Here is a 16,892-nt window from a genome sequence, read left to right on the forward strand (position 1 = left end):
GGTTGTTGCTGACAAGTAACACCAAAAGCTTTATAAACTTACAAAATTAGATTGGGACATAATTATAGATATTGATAATGTCGTAAGAATGCATCTTATAGTGAAAAAAATTAATGACACAATTACTTACTTACGAGACAAGATGATTTTCTATCTCTATTTCCAACCAATCAAAAATTATCTAACTTCCAAAATTTAAATAAATGGACCAATAGAAATAGAGAATGAATGTCCATTTCAGTAGTCATGTCTATGCACACTTCACCATTTCTGGGATTTAGTGTTACTTTATGGCAGTTTTACAAATTATTTGAAAATATAAAATATGATTTGCAAAAATAGATGTATTTTATTCCTTATTCAATTCTGTCTATTGAAGAATTGAATAAACATTTTTTAATTTACTTTTTTTAATCAATTAAACACTGCTCCTTTGGGTAATTAGTTTGTTGTCTTTTATTTATTTATTTATTTATTTTATTTTTGCAATCTTTGTTATTTTAATTTTCTTTTTCATATTTGATAACATTTTCATTTCAGATTTTTTTTTCTATCTTTTTATACGTCTTTTGGTTTCTTTTTTCTTTTTCTAATAATTTAATCAAGTCATAAATGATATATAAGTTTCTAAGCTTGTAAAGAAAATATGGATACTTAAAAGTAAATCTTAGTCATCAAATCAACAATTTTTTTCTTCATTGAATGAAAATGTGGATATTGTTGTAAAAGATTTATTGGGATTTGGATTAGAGAGAGAGAATTCAATCTTCCCAACAGACTGAATTGAATAAAACAAGAAAACACCCCTAAATAATTTGCAAATCACCCCATTTCTTTTTTTTTTAATAAATAAAACAGAAAGTGTATTTGAAACTGTATTTTTTAAGTTTTAGTAGACATTTTTTTATGTCTTATTAAATTTTAAATTAAAGATAGAAAATAAGTTTTTATAATCAAATATGGAAAATGTTTAGGATATAAACAAAAAAGACACTATTATTAGGCAAAATTTCTCAGAAGTGGATATTTATAATGGACAAAGAGAAAACTTAAATACACATTTGTACACATACATATAATACAAAACACATCCATACGGGTACAAGAGAGAAAATTGAAATGTCCAAACTCTAAACAAGGACATGTACAGAATGACTTTTTAAGTGCTTACAAACAATAAGCACTTAGAAAGTTATCCCAAACAAACTCTAACTATATGACCGTAGTATAATTTACAATTTACTTACATCACATGACAACACAAGAATGTGGGTTCTCATCACTGAACATGGCAGTAGCTTCTTCATCAATCATCGTAAGTGGTGGCTCTTGATAATAATGTCCATAGTCGGCACCACCGCCGTTGTAGTTGTAGCTATTATACTCATGTATTGGACTCATGTTGTGCTTGTGCGAGGAAGATGGCAGTGAATTGTATGTGATGATTGGTTTAGTTTGTGACTGAGGGTGAGGGTGATGGTGATGCTGAGGAGAGTTAAGGTGATGCTGAGGAGAGTTAAGGTGATGCTGAGGAGATTGGAGGTAATGCTGGTAGTGGTGGAGGAAGCCATGGTATTGAGGGTTGTAAGGGTACGGCCACAGCTCCGCCGTCCGCCCATTCCGCCGCACTGCCTTCAGAATCTTCTTTTGTTTTGCCCATCCCATTACAGTCACCTTTTGTGTGTGCAAATCTATTATCACATCATCCACACCTGAACATAAACAAAAATATTGTAGGTGAATTTTACAACGTACTCCGCAAAGAATCTCAAGATATTGAAATTTTGATATGCTTTGAATACTATAATTTAGAATATATTACCAAAAACAATCATGGTCCTACTTTTGGTTAAAGGGACCCAAACAAAAACAAATCTTCAATTTTCTTTTTTGTAATTTTCAAAACTTGATTTTTAAAAACATGGGTTTTAAATAAAAAAAAAAAAGGAAATAATAGGTAAAAGGTATTGTCTTACCATGATCAGTTTCACTTTTCTTCGAGAAATATTTAATTCTTTGTCCAATTCCAAAAACAAAGACAAACAAATTGTCGATATAACTTCCAACACTTAATTTGATTTTTGAGAAGATGTTGAAAGCAAAGAAAAAAACATGTTTATAAACTTACCTTAAGGAAAATAACACTTCAATTGATGAGATTCATAATAGCTAGGGACAAAAGGTGTTACTTTAACAAAAAGTACAAGGACCAAAATTGTTTTTTTAACAGGCAGTTCTTTACCATTTTATATGTCATTCTATAGCTATATGTGTGTTTGACTTACCTTCTAGATTTTGGAGGGCTTTCCTCACTTGTTTCTCACATCCCGGACAGTCCATATGGACTCGCATCTCTGTTACCTGGGTTAGATTGAAAACACAAAAATCCAAACATGTCATACATATATTATATACAAAGTAACAAACAGGAGAAAAATTCAAGGGTGACTAAACACTAATTAAATAAATCAGCCTCATTTTCAATACCCTCCACGTTTGTCGATCCTTCATAAAATTGAGTTTGAAAAGTCTCTTAACAGAAAACAAGTCATGGATATGTGGGTCCCTGTTTATGGATCATGTTTCATCTTTATGCATAAATGAGACATTAACTAGTTTTTTAAACATAATAATACATCATAACTAATATAAAAATCATACATCATAAATACAGGTGGAGCTTCAAACCTACTATCCAACAAATGCGATATAGATAGGAATCTTTTTCAAATATAACAAAAAGAACAAAAAAAAGTTTACAAAACATAGCAAAAGTTTAGATTCTAACATAACTAATACAAAGTCTATCTTTATGTGTTTATCAGATAGGACTAATATTAGGGTTTATTAAGGTCTTAAGAGCATAATAACGATTAGTTATATTCCCTGGTTATAAATAGAGGGAGAGGGGAATGGAGAAGGAAAGCAATATATGAATGAGTGAATTAGGGCTTGAGAGTGATCTCAAGAAGGGAGGGTACAAGTACCTCAAATTACTTGGTTTATCATGTATTTCTGATATCATTTATATTCATTAAATATAGGTTTTATCACTATCATCGATAGAATTTGAAAAATTTTACTATATCTTCAATAGTTTTGTCATTTACAATGATTTCTCGTATATAAATAATGTTTTGAACATTTAACTATACTCTTGTTGGCACAAGTCAAGAATGATAATCTGAACTAATGAATGAGTAGAAGACTTCGTCCTATTTTAGAAATAATGCATTAATTTGTTGGAAACTCTGAGAATATTAAAATTTTAAAAATAAAATAAACTCGTGGAAAATTTTCATCAACTTGGATATAATATAACTAATTGAATTTAAAAAATAACAACAAAAATGACACCTAAAAGATAAATATTGACTTATATACCTTCTACTGATGTGTGAGTAGAAATTAAATTGTTAATTAGAAGGTGCCAACATCATTGATTGATACAGATCAAACCAGAAATCCAAAATATCTCTCTTTAAAGCAATAACAGTTCTCACAAAATATTGAGAAGCACACTTATACAAGAAAAGGTATTCAACACCAATAATATATCAAAAAGCAACATCTGCTTTTTCGTTAAAAAAATGGCTGGTTCTTATAATAATTTGTTCTTTAATATATTATTCTGTTCCTACTTTCTCACAAGAATGGACCTCACTGAAAACTGTGAACCCCATGTTGATCACAAGGAAGAATTTTGGCCTTTTTTTCCTGTATCAAAATGGAAGGCTGCTATAATTATTATTTCAATTTGTTTTGATTGATCTATTCTTACTTTTTCACAAGAATGGACAAAACTGAATACGGTGAGGATCGTGTTGACAACAGGGAATTTTTTTTGGCCTTTTCCTATCATAATCGTGTTGATTGTATCAAAAATCAAATCAATACCAGCCATAGAATAAATTTTCCAGATGAAACTCTTGTGGTGAATGATGCTAACAAGATAGAAGGCTGGACAGGGCATTTTTTCTCACAGAGAGTGGGTGTGTAGTCAAATGAAGAACGGCCCAACATGAAGGAAATTCTTTTTCAGAAAATAAAAAGGAAACAAAACAAGAAAAAAAAAACAAAAGCAAAACATGCATGACCAAAAGGAGATGTCAGGTGAAGAATATTGACTGTCTCGGATTCTTTCTTAGCCAAAAACAAAATTGGGTCTCCCACTCCCCCCCCCCCCCCCCCCCCCCCCCAAACAAAAAAAAGAAAAGAAAAGAAAAATAAACCCAACCAGACAAACTTCAAGGATTCAGATCCCATACTCTAAAAGTTATTCAATTAGACTCCCACAATGTGTTGCCTCTCAATAATGATTGGATGTGGATTTGCATAGATCAAATGGCCCTAATATATATTAGATGCATGTTTGATGTCCTTTTGTAGTTTCTCTCTCCTACATCTAAGGGTACAAAATAGTCTGACAACGTTGAGACGTCCTTCTCAAATAATTTCTCAATGTGCCCTGTTAGAAATACAAATAAGCATCTTCTATCTTGTGATGCTATTAGGCATCTTCTTGTGATACGGTCCAAAAAATTAAAGATACTAAGTTTACGATATGGTTATAAACAAAATTGACGAAAAGCTATCAACTTAACTGACAAAAAGAACAGGCTTCAACGAGAGGGCTAGAGAGAGAGGAAGAGAGAGAGAGATTTACCGTCATGTCAGTATAACAATTGAAGAGGGGCCGAAGAACCTTTAACAAGAAGAACAAAACAAGTCTATTAGGAAGATGAAGGGAAGCAACAGTCGATTTATATAAATTACAAGCCTCCCTCTAGCTGTCTCTATCAAATATTGGTAGAAAATGCATGGCAGTTACTTGGAATAATTGCTATGGTCAACACCTGCAAATGCATAAGAAAATCATTTGGTAAAGACTTCCTTTTTCCCCAAGTCTTCGCTATAGAAGTTTTAAATCTAAATCCAAGACTAATACTTAAAATCATCATAATGACCAAATAATTATAAACCTACTATCGTCACCACATCTTCTCCAATGCACTTTAAAAAAAATTATAATAAATAAATAAATAAGAAAACACAAAGTTTTTTATCTATTATAGCCTCATACGTAAATTGTGTAACATTTCCACTGCATTTCGTACAAGCATCCGTCTCTTTTTTTACAATAAAACAAAAAAAGTCAATCATCTTTTTGTTATCTTTAATCAAATACGAAACCCATACATACGTATATGCAGATATATGTCGACACATACATGTGTATAATAGATATGGATGCACTAAAGAATATATTAAATTCAAGCAAGTGGTAATTGACTGATTATAGAGCAAGAAAGTGGTAGGCCGGCAAAGAAACTCGTAAATAGTTGCTTTCTAGTGCATATCAAAAGCAAGTTTGGTAGTGACTTTGAAATCACCAAAATCACTTTTGTCAATTTTAAAACTACTCTAAAACATGCTCTTAACAACTCAAAAACAATTTAAATTTAAACTTCATACTTTTAAATACAATTTTTATATCATCAATTGAATAGTAAATTTAAAAATGAAGAAAGTGATTTTAAAAAAGGGAAACTGGAAATCACATTTTGAGTTGCTTTTGTGTACTTTGTACTAATTAATAAAAAGAGGGAGTGTCTTGATGTAATAAAATGAAAACTGTGCCAATAAGTAAAATGTGAAGAGTCCCAAAACAACGTACATCCGATCCGCATTCTCCTAAATAGTTTTAGTTCAACAATTGCAGGGTAGGAGTCAGCCATCGACCTTTGGGATGGAATTAGTACCTTATCCCCTAAGCTATAGCCTACACTCGAAACTAAATTAAATTACCACTAAATAGTTAAAGAAACGCATACTGTTTATCATAATTTTTGGGTTTTCAATTCTTTGAAAACAACCCAAGTATTATGTAATCATATATTAAGAGTTCTAATTCCCTCCCTCAAATTGACTTGGTAAAATAGCATTGTTTTCTATTAACAAGTAACCGGTTATTGTCTATTTGAAAAAGTTGCAAATAAAAATTGAAACAAGGTGCTTTCATTCGGTCAATCTCTCCCAAAATAATGGGGGAGAAAAAGCAAGCAAGAAAGAAGAGAAGGGAGGGAAAATGCGAAATTAATATAATTCAATGGTTAAAGAAAGTTACAAATTCATCACCACGATTGCAATAGTATATTCTAAATATTAATAAATAAATTGGGGAAGAAGGCTTTAAAAAGAAAAGGAGGTCTTAAAAAAAATCTTCATCATTTTTCCCTTCAATCTTCTCTTTTCTTCATTGATATTATATACAATTGTGAAAGAAATTCATTGCAAGAGCAGTATTTTAAATGAGTTGCTGTGATGACAAAAAAAAAGTTAGGAAGGAATTTACCTTTAGAAGAATCCTTTGAACTACCAAGAGTTACTAGAGAGTTGAATCATTGACGTAAACCACAAGCAAGAGCAGAAATAGACGTAATTCGAATAGACCATTTTAAGTAGTTCCAGAACAAAACACGACAACAATTTGAAACAAATAGGAGTTGCTTTCTAGTCAATTCATCATCTCTATTGCCAGCCAGAATTCCAAGATTTGGTTACAAATTTTAACTCAAGTTCCGACTGAATTCATAAATGAACATCCTAAATCTTTATCAATCAACAATATCAAACGAGAAATAACTTCTCTTTGTGCTGAAAATTGTACATCTTATTTGTCAGATATTCATATCTTTGCCTGTACCTTCCTATACACTTTCAGTATTGTCTCCATATGGAAATAACGTTTAAAAAGTCGAAGAAGTGAAGACGTGCAAGTCCAACAAGACCTTGTAATGGCCTTTCTCAATTTCCTCCTCCTGCACTCCATGGAGTAGAAGGGTTTCAATTATTATATCTTCCCATTCTATAACATCAGCTCCCTTGCGCTTTCTTTTCTTCTTAATATTTACATCACCAGCTGGAGCATTTGAAGGATGCATAATCCTCTGGATTCGCTTCTTAGCAGCATTTACTTTCTCCTTCCTCCTTTTGTATGCATTGCAACTAGAAACAAATGATGGTGGGATACCCTGCGACCCTATATCAGTCTCCAATAATTGCTGCAATAGAAGCTTTTTGCTTAGTACTGATTTCCCCTCCCACCACTCTGTACTCGAGTAAAAACCAGCTTTTCTTCCCTGCTTTCTTCCATAGACATCATTAATACCACCCGATGACCTGAGTTCAGCCATTTCATCTAAAAACTTATTATAAATCAAGGATAAACATTCATGTGAAATATTGAGCCTGTTCCCATTATCACAATTCGATTCATCGCACCATCTACTGCCCTGTAACTCAAAATACTGAGAATCGTCTTCTAAATTATTAACCTCACTCTCATACTCAAGCTCTTTTCTTAAACACTCACTCACTGCAGACTGCAAATCAATCCCCACATTCTCCAAGTCCTTCCCCTTGCCACTGGCATTTGACATTGATTTCAATTCCATATATTGAATTACAAAAGGAGCATTCTTTACAATATTCTTCGTGGTGATATCTTTTCCCCAAGGCAACTTTTTTCCAACTTCCACAAGTGCCTCCAGAAGTTCCCTATACCTCTTCTTACATGTTGAAACCTTCGCATGAACCTCCATTGCTACATTCTCCATACTAACATCAACCTCATTCAATTTCGACACCAGAACTAACACGGCAGCCACCATTGGTAGCGGTTGCCGCCCAGTTGTCAGAAACCATTTCATAGCACATTGTAACAAAAAAATTCCTTGCTTAACAATTCTCTCAAGAATATCAGCTTCTAATCTTGAGAAAGACGGTGAATTCCTAGCGGCCCGCTCTAATGACCCCACAATATCAAACACCGGAAACTCAGACCCTCTCAAATCCAAAAAATCAACAACTCTCATAACCATTCTGCCTAGTTCATGAAGATCACATTCGACGGCAGATGCAACCTCTGACATTGATAATGGCCGATTATCCTTGCGCATAGAAACGTACGCACAAGCACCAACGAGAATTGGGAACCAATCACCTAATCCATACTCGCCCTCTGTAATCGTCGATACTAAAATCCTAACATCATTGGACTTAGAAGCAGAAAATCCTAACCTAAACGTAATATCTTCAATAACTTTTTGAGCCTCATAGATCTTCTTGTCCTTATAATTCAAAACGCTGCCCGAACCTGATGTTCCAACGCGGACGAATGTGCCCTGTGGACCATTGATACCCCCAAGCTGAGCCTCATAATTTTCAAATTCCTGCACAATTCCGCAGGAGGAGCAAATCAGGTTGCCGGAAACATCGTCTCGGAAGATGGACCTGCTGTTGCAATCCTTACAAGAGCCGGACATCGGATAGACGAGATTGGAGGCAAGAAAGTCAATGCATCAGTTTGAGATTCACTAGAGATAAGAAAATTACAAGCAAATTAGGAGATTTCACCAATGAATTATACGCCGGTGAAGAAAAGTTCAGAACGTTGTGCAAAGTGCAGCAAACCCTAAGAACAGGACCACTTCCGGAGGGGTTGCAAGTGTGGTGTGAGGAGGAAGATCGGAATCGGCCACGGGAAGAGCTGAATTTCGAAAATGGGCCGTATGTCTAATCTGAATTGCACGTTTATGGACCCCAAAGTATACAAATTGGGCCTTATAATGGCATTCTCTATCTTGTTGAATGAAAACCGAAACTACAATGGATATCCCCTTCGCTTATAATTGCAACTTTATTGCGGGTATTTGGGGGGAAATCTCAAGTGACAATTTACTCCATGTTCTATGTTTAGTATATAGTTGTCCCAATTATGAAAAGTTGTAGGCCAATTGTATTCAAAAATCGAGGACTAGAAAGACAATTTAAGTGTTGCAATGTGATAAAAGTTGGATTAATCATGTGTAGCCCAATATCGAGTAGGTTGATGAACTAACAAGGTCAATAGGATATGTGATTGTAAGTTCACATGAGGAAGGAATTTGGGTGTACCCGGTCGACCAAGTTGCTGGGATCATCCACTTTCTATACAATGAATCAATTATTATGGATCATCAATCACTTCAAATCATATTTGTGATTCCATTGTAGCATAAAATAGAATGCTTGATAGGATATATTTGGTGCATTTATCTTTGTTAGGTGTTTTAATATTAAATTTATTTTCATCTATTAGCTTACAAACTTCATATCGGTTGTTACTATGCATATTAAACAACTTATTACAAACTTAAAAATTGGGGTATGTTTGGTAGATAATTTGAAAATAGAAATTTAAAAACAAGAGATTAAATGAAAATAAAGTTATATTTCTTTTTTTCATATATGCTGTTTGGTAGGAGAATACATAAAATAAGTTCTAATTTAAACAATTGCAAACTAGTTGCAATAACCCACTATAGTTAACAATAAACTAACAATAATTTGTTTGTGAATATGGTTTTATGTTTAAAAAACGGTAGAATTATTATTTGTGATATCATATAATGTATAGAATAAATTGGAACTTTTGTCTCTACCTGAAGAAGTTAAAATTTGAGTTTAGAATTTATAATTAAAGTTTACCTCTATGGTTTTATAAGAACATAAATAGTCCATATGGTCGAGATGTTTAAGAGGATTTAACAAATCACAAAGTATATATTAAAATTTTAGCTAAATTCTAAATTTTATAACCATATGAACTAACTTTTAACTTTATCCGAAACATATAAATGAAATTTGAAATTTAATGTAATTTATAATAATAACATAATACATATTCTAAATTTTTTTTAAAAAAAGGTTGAGTCGAGTTTATGACAAATACAGTAAAAGTATAAAAATGTTGTTTTCAGATTTTATATCGATAGGATCACAAAATTTGAAAAATAATTTTTAGAAACAGAACTGAAATTGTCTATCAAATACATATTCTTTAAATTCAGTAAATCTTAAAACATAACAAACCAAACACACCATCAATCCTCCCCTTTGTTGTTGTTGTTTTTTTTTTTTTTTTTTTTTTTTTCCGTTTTATTGTTTGATGGACTTTTGAGAAGTATTGAGCTTTAAATCAGGTACATAGAAGAATTAGAATGGTTCGATCTCAATAAGAGATTTGTATTCCTGACAGTGGATGGAAGCTTCTATTCCTTTAACAGATTCCATTTGAACATCTCCCAATAGTGGTGGATCAAGCCCACTTTATTCCGCCCAAACGTTGAAAAGGAACTTTATGAAATTGAGCTACAAAAATATTTGGGTAATAGCCAAGAAGCTGCTAAATCTAGGGTGATCATGACTCGGTTTTAGTCATTTCAACCAAATCACCACTGAACCAACTGTGATCGATTTAGTAAGTGTTCAAACCAACTTCGACCATCAATGCGATCCCTCTCATACTTCAATTTGGTTGGTCAATTTGGTTTTTCAGTCTATCATGATCACTCCTAGCTAAATCACTTTAGTTCGCAAAAATTAACAAAGATCTTCTACGTAGAAACTCTATGTTTTCTTCTTGATTGTCGAAGTCTGTTCAAATCTTCACATCACATTTAGCATATATGTTCGTTTTAACGGTCTATTTGAATTGACTAGAGAAAAAATATACTTTTAATGAAACTATTTTAATAAAAAGTCAACAACCTTGTTTCTTTTCTAATATCCAAATGATCGGTTGAAACCCGTAGGCCATCCGTGTTGATTCTCATTGATCTTAGATCCAAAATTACCTTTCCCATAATCAGTATTCACTATTCCACAATCCAAACTTCCGATTCTGTTTTCCAATTACTAAATATTGAACTTTTCAATATTCTGCTAAATCAAGTTTGCTAGATTTCTAGTTCTAGGAAAAGAAAAGAAGCAAGAGCCCTTTAGAAGACCTATACCAACAACTAGCAAGTTAACTTTATTCTCTCTAGTTTATACTTTATTCACATGAGGCATTCATCTAATCTGCTTTTGTGAAGTTGAAAAGCAGGATTTACCCAAGCTCCGCAGCTACACTGCATTCCAGCCCAGTTGAAAGAACCCAAACGAGCTTTGCATCCAATACACACAAGTTTCTCTTCAACATGCCCATCTTGCACTGCTCAATCAAAAAGAAGAAATAAGTTGACTTCTACAACGATCGAGCAAGATTAATTGAAAGAAGACGAAGGAAAAAGGGGTTTGATTTGCTTAATCTTACAGGTTTCCATCCATTTCATTGGTTCAACAAATATGGAGGTGCAATCAGCTGGCTTGATCTCTATTCCTCGTGAGTTACCACTTCTCTTATTCCACTTGAAGCACGATTCACCTTTTCCTCGTTCGTGGGTGACGATACTCTCCTGCGTGGCAACAATTCTACGACACTTCTTACAACGATACATAACTTGAGGATTTGAGACGGATTCTGAACTTGAGTTATTTTCTTCACCCATGTTTGTAGCTTTACAATGGTGGCTGAATTGGTAAAGGAATAAATTTAGTTAAATAAATGGAGCAAAGAATAGGAAGATATGGCAACATGGAGATAGAACTTCAGCACCATTGCCAGACAACAGACGAAAGAGCATTAAGCAAGAAAGATTGCATCTGGGGCAGTACTCAGTTATCTGTTTCTTTTCTTGTATACTTCTTCCCTGCCTCAAAATCTATTATAGGTAATACTCCACACTCAAAACATTTATCCAATACAAGATGTGAAAATATAAATGCTAAGTCATTGAAACATTCAAACAAGAGAAAATCAGGGCTGGAATATAAAGAAATTTTTCAAAAGTTGAGAGATAAATGGGACGCCTATTATCATGATCTACAAAAGCTACTGCCCCACGAAAATCTCAATACTTATTAGCATTGAGCACCCACACCAAACAGAACTTCACAGCAAGAGAACCCCACCTCCCATCCTCCACCCGAAAAACTAGTAAGCATTATCGCTAAAGTGCACATAGCGCAACTAGCATCGAGCGACTATGATGTTTGTGGGTCAAATCCCCAACCCCTATTAAACTAAAAGAAGTTATCAAATGTCATAAAAATTAAGGTATTGGCAAAAGTAAGTAGTCTTCAACTAGTCCCCCATATCAAAAAAGGCTAAAAACCAATTGGCACGATAGAAAAAAATGCTTTGTAATCCTATCTTCAGACAAAGTAGCACTCAATTTTAATTCATGAATTGTTATTGGCATGTCCATTCACTGGTGGGATCTATCAATCTCTATCCATCAAATCAAGAAAAAGAATGATCTTCTATATTTGGATTCCCTTGTCAGAGGCTGAAAATGCATAAGTTTATTTCATCTAGCTTTGGCCACAAATTGACCGAGTCATCAGCACTTGGGGATTGTTTACGCTCCCAACTTCGTCTTGGGGCAGTGAACTATAATAGTCCGCTCAGTATTAAGCTTCCAATTAAAATAGTCGATATTTCCAACTATCACTTAACTACAATAATAATGTTTGAAATCACTTTTTTTGTTACAATGTTCATTGTTTACTACTGGACTAAAATAGTCATCCCCAAACAAAAACTATTATTACCCCGTACCCATTATAATAACCAACTCAACCTCCTAAATGCCGCCACATATTTCCATGAGATTTCTCAATTGGCCGTTTACCATATACACCACTGCAAAGCAGTCCCTAAGAAATATTGTATTAACACTAAACACAACAGTTTATTCTAGATACAAGAAAGAAAATAAGTATTGCTTCTCCGATTATACAACAATGAGGCTCAAATAAGCTTTTGATGATAAAGAATACCAACATTCATAGATTATAGGTTAAAAGAAAGTCTGGGTTTCCTAATTCCTACACAAACCATTTGAGCTACTCCTCCACTTCCTCCAATTATTCTGCAAATTTCAAGAACCAGAACCAGAAAACACCAAAAGAATGTTAACATTCACTACGCAAAATTCGGATTCACAAATAATGAACCGGAGGAAAATTCAGACTGGGACCGAAATTCAAATCATCGATTCATTCGTTCGTTTTCAATAGTGAGATACAAAAAAAAAAAAAAATGGAATTCCCTGGAAGACGAGAATGGAATTACTTGTTGGTTTAGCTTAAGAAACTTGCCACACCTGAGAAAAGCTGGATCGTCGCCGTTAGTCTCAAATATTCGTCCTACCCTCCGCAAGGATGGGCAGCAGAATGTCCAAACTCTGCCAAAATTTAACCCACGAGATATTGTTTTTGGTTCTTTTAAAAAATAACTAATAATATTTTCATAAATATGAAGCACCTAAATATTTATGCCGTGTTTACCAATTTTTTAAATATTTTGATTGTTTAAGATTTTAGAGTTTGAAATCTAAAAGTAAAGAAAATAAATGGTAGATAAATCTAAATCGCGTACGAAAAGAAATAAAAGGAAAATAGTTTAGCCAAATCTAAAGATGGTGTACCAAAAAATCCTTTTTAGCAAATCTAAAAATCCTATCCAAATTTTGAAAAAAAAAATTTTAGATTTAGATAAGCAAATCTAAATGATCATGACCAAATCTAAAGGATCCTACATTAAACAATAGTCAAATATAAATTACACGGTTGATGGGGTATTTTTTATTGTAGAATGGTGAATTTTGTTCGTTTTCGAAATTGTTAGGGTAAAAAATTTGCCGCTTTTATTATATTTTTTAAAAGACCCCAAAATATTAACTATAAACATTTATCAACCTTTCTTTATTCTATTTAATTCTTTTTGCTTATTATTTCATGTCTATGTGATAAATGATAGTTTATATAGAGATGGGTGTAACCTTGGTTACAATAAAGTATCATATCAACCTTTGATTTCAAAAAAAATTAATTTGTGAAATTCGTGCTTTGTATTTATATAAATTTCAATATATATAGTATAGTGAGTACAATCACTAATACATTTTTCTTTTTTTATGTTTTTTCTCAAAAAATAAACTTTGATCTTTTAAGCTTGTTGATTTTTTTAGATGATTAACTTTTGAGTTTGATGATCTTATTGGATGGTCGACATTTGAGCTTATTGATCTCTTGAATCAACATTTGAACTTGTTGATCTTCTTGGATGATTAGTGTTTTAGGTTAGATGAATAGCTTGGATCGATCTTTAGCTTGTTAATCTGCTTAGATCAACAAGTAGAGTTTATGACTTAAGAAGCTTCAGAGGAGTATTTTTCATATATTATGAGCTCGAGAGGAATTATATTATTTAGATCTTCAAGGCTTACGAAGAGTTGTATTCTTCGGGACTCAAGAGCTTTAATTATATGGATTTCAACTCTTGAGAGCTTCGGTTTTCGATTCTTCCAACCTTCAAAATGTTGTAAACTTGAGATCTCAAGAACTTGAGAGAAGTTGTATTCTTCCAATCTAGAAGTTATTTTCTTAAACAAAATTCAAGAAAGATTTAATCTACCAAATCTTCAATTTTTTCAAAAGTGATAATCGATCAAAACTTTAAAGTTTTGAAAGCTTCGGAATTTTACCCTTTAAATTTTTAGAGCTTCAACACTTTGGTTGTCAATGCTTCTGACCTTCTTCAAAATGTAGAAGTAAGACTTCTACTTATAAAGACTACTCGCAGGCTTGAGCCTATTTAGCATTGGGCTTGGGCTTTGTCTTTCCTTTGATCCAAATTTCTGTCATAGGCTTCAATTAATCTGGACTTTGGATTCGAGCGATTTTACTTATATGACCCAATCCTTTTTGATGTGATGACGTGGAAAACCAAATTTTTTTATTCAACAACCGCTGTTCGTAAAACTTGCAAGAACATGCAGATATGTTTCTTTTCAAGAAGGTAGAAGAAATCATTCTTAATTGGAAAACAATTACCCAATTTTTTTTTTAAAAAAATCACATAATGATTTTGTATAATTTAAATATATATAAATACACACATACATATACATATATTATTTTAGTCTCCATATGTTAAGACTACTTCCTCAATTTTAGCACTTTCAGATATAGAATCTTTGTTTACTATTGATTTTTTCAAAACATTTGTTAACATATTTACTATAATTTGGGAAAGATACTCCCATATTATATTTCTTTCAGGAAAAATTATTGTTGAAATTTATATACAATATAAAATTAAATATTTGAATGAGGCAAAATAAAAGTAAACCAATTTTAAAATAGAAAAAAAAAATGATATTAAGAAAAACAAAAAAGTCCAAACAACATTACTCAAACTCAAATGGGCAATAATATATAAAATAATTATGTTCCTCACAAGAAACAAAATTTTAAAACAATTTTAGTTTTAAAATAATTACAATAATTGAGTTTGTTTTGTTCGTGTTAAGCAGACATTTATATCTATTCTATTTGATAATGTATTTTAATCTCACCATCTTTGTCACTAAATAACAAATGGAAAAAAGAAAATACTCTGAATTTCAAGATGATGTCAATAAAAGAAAATACTTTCTTTGAAATGTATTTCTACATTTTAATAATATCAATTAACGACCATATATTATAAAAGTAATGCACTTCCTTCTTGCTATTATTGGTATAATATACTGTTGCCAAGCTCTAGAAGCATATGGACTATTTAATTATAACTTTCCATGGTAGACTTGTATTTATTTGTTTTTTTTTTTTGAAAAAAAAAGGATAAAAATACTATTTTGACTTTATATTTGGAGTCTAATTTTAATCTATTTTGAAATGTCAAAAAAAAAAATGTTTTAATTTTTGATCTCTTGATTTCAATAAATATTTAAGCCAGTCAATATGCTAGTCTCTAGTTAGTTTGAATTTGAAGTTGGGTTTTTAACCAAATATGCAAAATAATTTTTATGATAGAATAATTTTAAGTATGAAGTTTTGAATATTAATAATAACACTTCTATTTGAACTTTAAGTACAAGAAGAAAGAAACAACACGTTTGTTAAAAATATCTTTGTTGGCATAACCTAATGCTAGATGTTACGGCATATTATACTAATGTTTGTTTTAGGTAGTAGGTCATTTTTAACGTATGTAAAATAATGTTATTTTTTAAGATTTATGCAAAAAGAAAAAGGGAGAGAAAAAAAAAAAGACAAGTTTTCTTTGGTAAGGAAAACGCAGAACAAAGATGGGTGTTTAGTACGATTTTGTAACTATGTTGTATATGTTTATTGCCGGAATATGTTAAATTCATGAACATAACATACATCAGTAATTTAGCTTGTTTATGTTTTTTATTTTTTAAAAAAGTTCTACGATTTAGTGTATTCAACCTTCTCGATTAGGTCATAACAATTGATAAATAATTTTTTTAGTATATAATATGATGTGTATGTATTACTTTATTAACATATCTGACTTATAATTCTGAAAAAATGTCCAAAATCGAAAGTAAAACATTAAGAAAAATGAAAAAGAAGAACAATTAAAAATATATATATATATAGAATCTGGATGGTTATTTCTTTTTGTTTGTGTAGTTTTTTGTTCAACCTTTCACTTGCACGCATAGATTTCCGCCAAGTTAAAACCTTCACATGTAACTATGGTAGATTAAAGCTTTTTATCACATTTATGTCAAATAGTACACGATTATGGTCTACATTACGCATGCATGTTGGTGTTGGTAATGTAATTGAAGTGCAACATTAGCTAAATAGTGAGACAACAATCATAAATATATAATGATTGATATATGACTACAACTAAAGTTACGAAGTCTTTTGGGTAAAATAAAAAACAAAGTCACTAGAATTCGCATTCAGACTTTTGCAAAGAAAAAAAAAAAAGTTTAAAACCGTAAAAGTACAAATGTATTTGCATACATTTCTAAATGTGTTTTTATACACAAATTTGTTTGGATTGATTATATGCACAAAAGTGTTTCTACTCGTGATAAAATTATTATGTAATACCACCATCATACACTATAGCTAAAAACTTCAATGTTGTATTTAAAAACATATTCACCAACGAAACTTTTATGTTTTGAGTA

At 31.8% G+C, this 16,892-nt stretch overlaps 4 protein-coding genes across 6 annotated transcripts in view; 1 reads left to right on the plus strand and 3 right to left on the minus strand.

The window, feature by feature from the left end:
• LOC103486903 (trihelix transcription factor ENAP2-like) overlaps window positions 1-14,978 on the plus strand; it is a 99,038-nt gene extending 84,060 nt beyond the window's left edge. The window contains exon 3 of the transcript XR_007816225.1: window positions 14,969-14,978. The gene's annotated coding sequence lies outside the window, so the exon portion shown is untranslated. The remainder of the gene's footprint in view (window positions 1-14,968) is intronic.
• LOC103486833 (heavy metal-associated isoprenylated plant protein 28) lies at window positions 1,027-4,966 on the minus strand. The gene is made up of 3 exons (XM_051080570.1): window positions 4,667-4,966; window positions 2,286-2,361; window positions 1,027-1,712 (listed from the first exon to the last, which is right to left on the minus strand). The coding sequence occupies exons 1-3, from the start codon at window positions 4,670-4,672 to the stop codon at window positions 1,249-1,251; spliced, it is 546 nt and encodes a 181-aa protein (XP_050936527.1). The 5' UTR covers window positions 4,673-4,966; the 3' UTR covers window positions 1,027-1,248.
• On the minus strand, window positions 6,490-8,731 carry LOC103486826 (plant-specific TFIIB-related protein PTF2). The gene has a single exon (XM_008444935.3). The coding sequence runs from the start codon at window positions 8,325-8,327 to the stop codon at window positions 6,750-6,752; it is 1,578 nt and encodes a 525-aa protein (XP_008443157.2). The 5' UTR covers window positions 8,328-8,731; the 3' UTR covers window positions 6,490-6,749.
• On the minus strand, window positions 10,595-13,140 carry LOC103486809 (probable inactive dual specificity protein phosphatase-like At4g18593). Of its 3 annotated transcripts, XM_051080574.1 has the most exons (4): window positions 13,035-13,137; window positions 12,767-12,800; window positions 11,141-11,397; window positions 10,595-11,038 (listed from the first exon to the last, which is right to left on the minus strand). In XM_051080574.1, exons 3-4 carry the CDS (start codon window positions 11,373-11,375, stop codon window positions 10,884-10,886), a joined length of 390 nt encoding a protein of 129 aa, XP_050936531.1. In that variant the 5' UTR covers window positions 11,376-11,397; window positions 12,767-12,800; window positions 13,035-13,137; the 3' UTR covers window positions 10,595-10,883. The 3 variants fall into 3 exon arrangements, with proteins under 3 accessions (XP_050936531.1, XP_050936530.1, XP_050936528.1); XM_051080573.1 differs by lacking the exon at window positions 12,767-12,800 and having other exon boundaries at window positions 13,004-13,140; XM_051080571.1 differs by lacking the exons at window positions 12,767-12,800; window positions 13,035-13,137 and adding an exon at window positions 11,483-12,741.
• Window positions 14,979-16,892: the final 1,914 nt, after the last annotated feature.

Source organism: Cucumis melo, chromosome 12 (assembly GCF_025177605.1).
Source record: "Cucumis melo cultivar AY chromosome 12, USDA_Cmelo_AY_1.0, whole genome shotgun sequence".
Classification (NCBI taxonomy): Eukaryota; Viridiplantae; Streptophyta; class Magnoliopsida; order Cucurbitales; family Cucurbitaceae; genus Cucumis; species Cucumis melo.

Bases quoted from the DNA above. Each gene is read 5' to 3' on its own strand.
- LOC103486826 (XM_008444935.3), bottom strand. From the start codon at position 8,327: ATGTCCGGCTCTTGTAAGGATTGCAACAGCAGGTCCATCTTCCGAGAC.
- LOC103486833 (XM_051080570.1), bottom strand. The intron at 1,713-2,285 runs GTAAGTCAAACA...GTTTATGTTCAG, and splicing joins AGCCCTCCAAAATCTAGAAG to GTGTGGATGATGTGATAATA.
- LOC103486809 (XM_051080571.1), bottom strand. From the start codon at position 11,529: ATGCAATCTTTCTTGCTTAATGCTCTTTCGTCTGTTGTCTGGCAATG. The intron at 11,398-11,482 runs GTGCTGAAGTTC...TTACCAATTCAG, and splicing joins TCGTCTGTTGTCTGGCAATG to CCACCATTGTAAAGCTACAA. The intron at 11,039-11,140 runs GTAAGATTAAGC...TTGATTGAGCAG, and splicing joins AATGAAATGGATGGAAACCT to TGCAAGATGGGCATGTTGAA.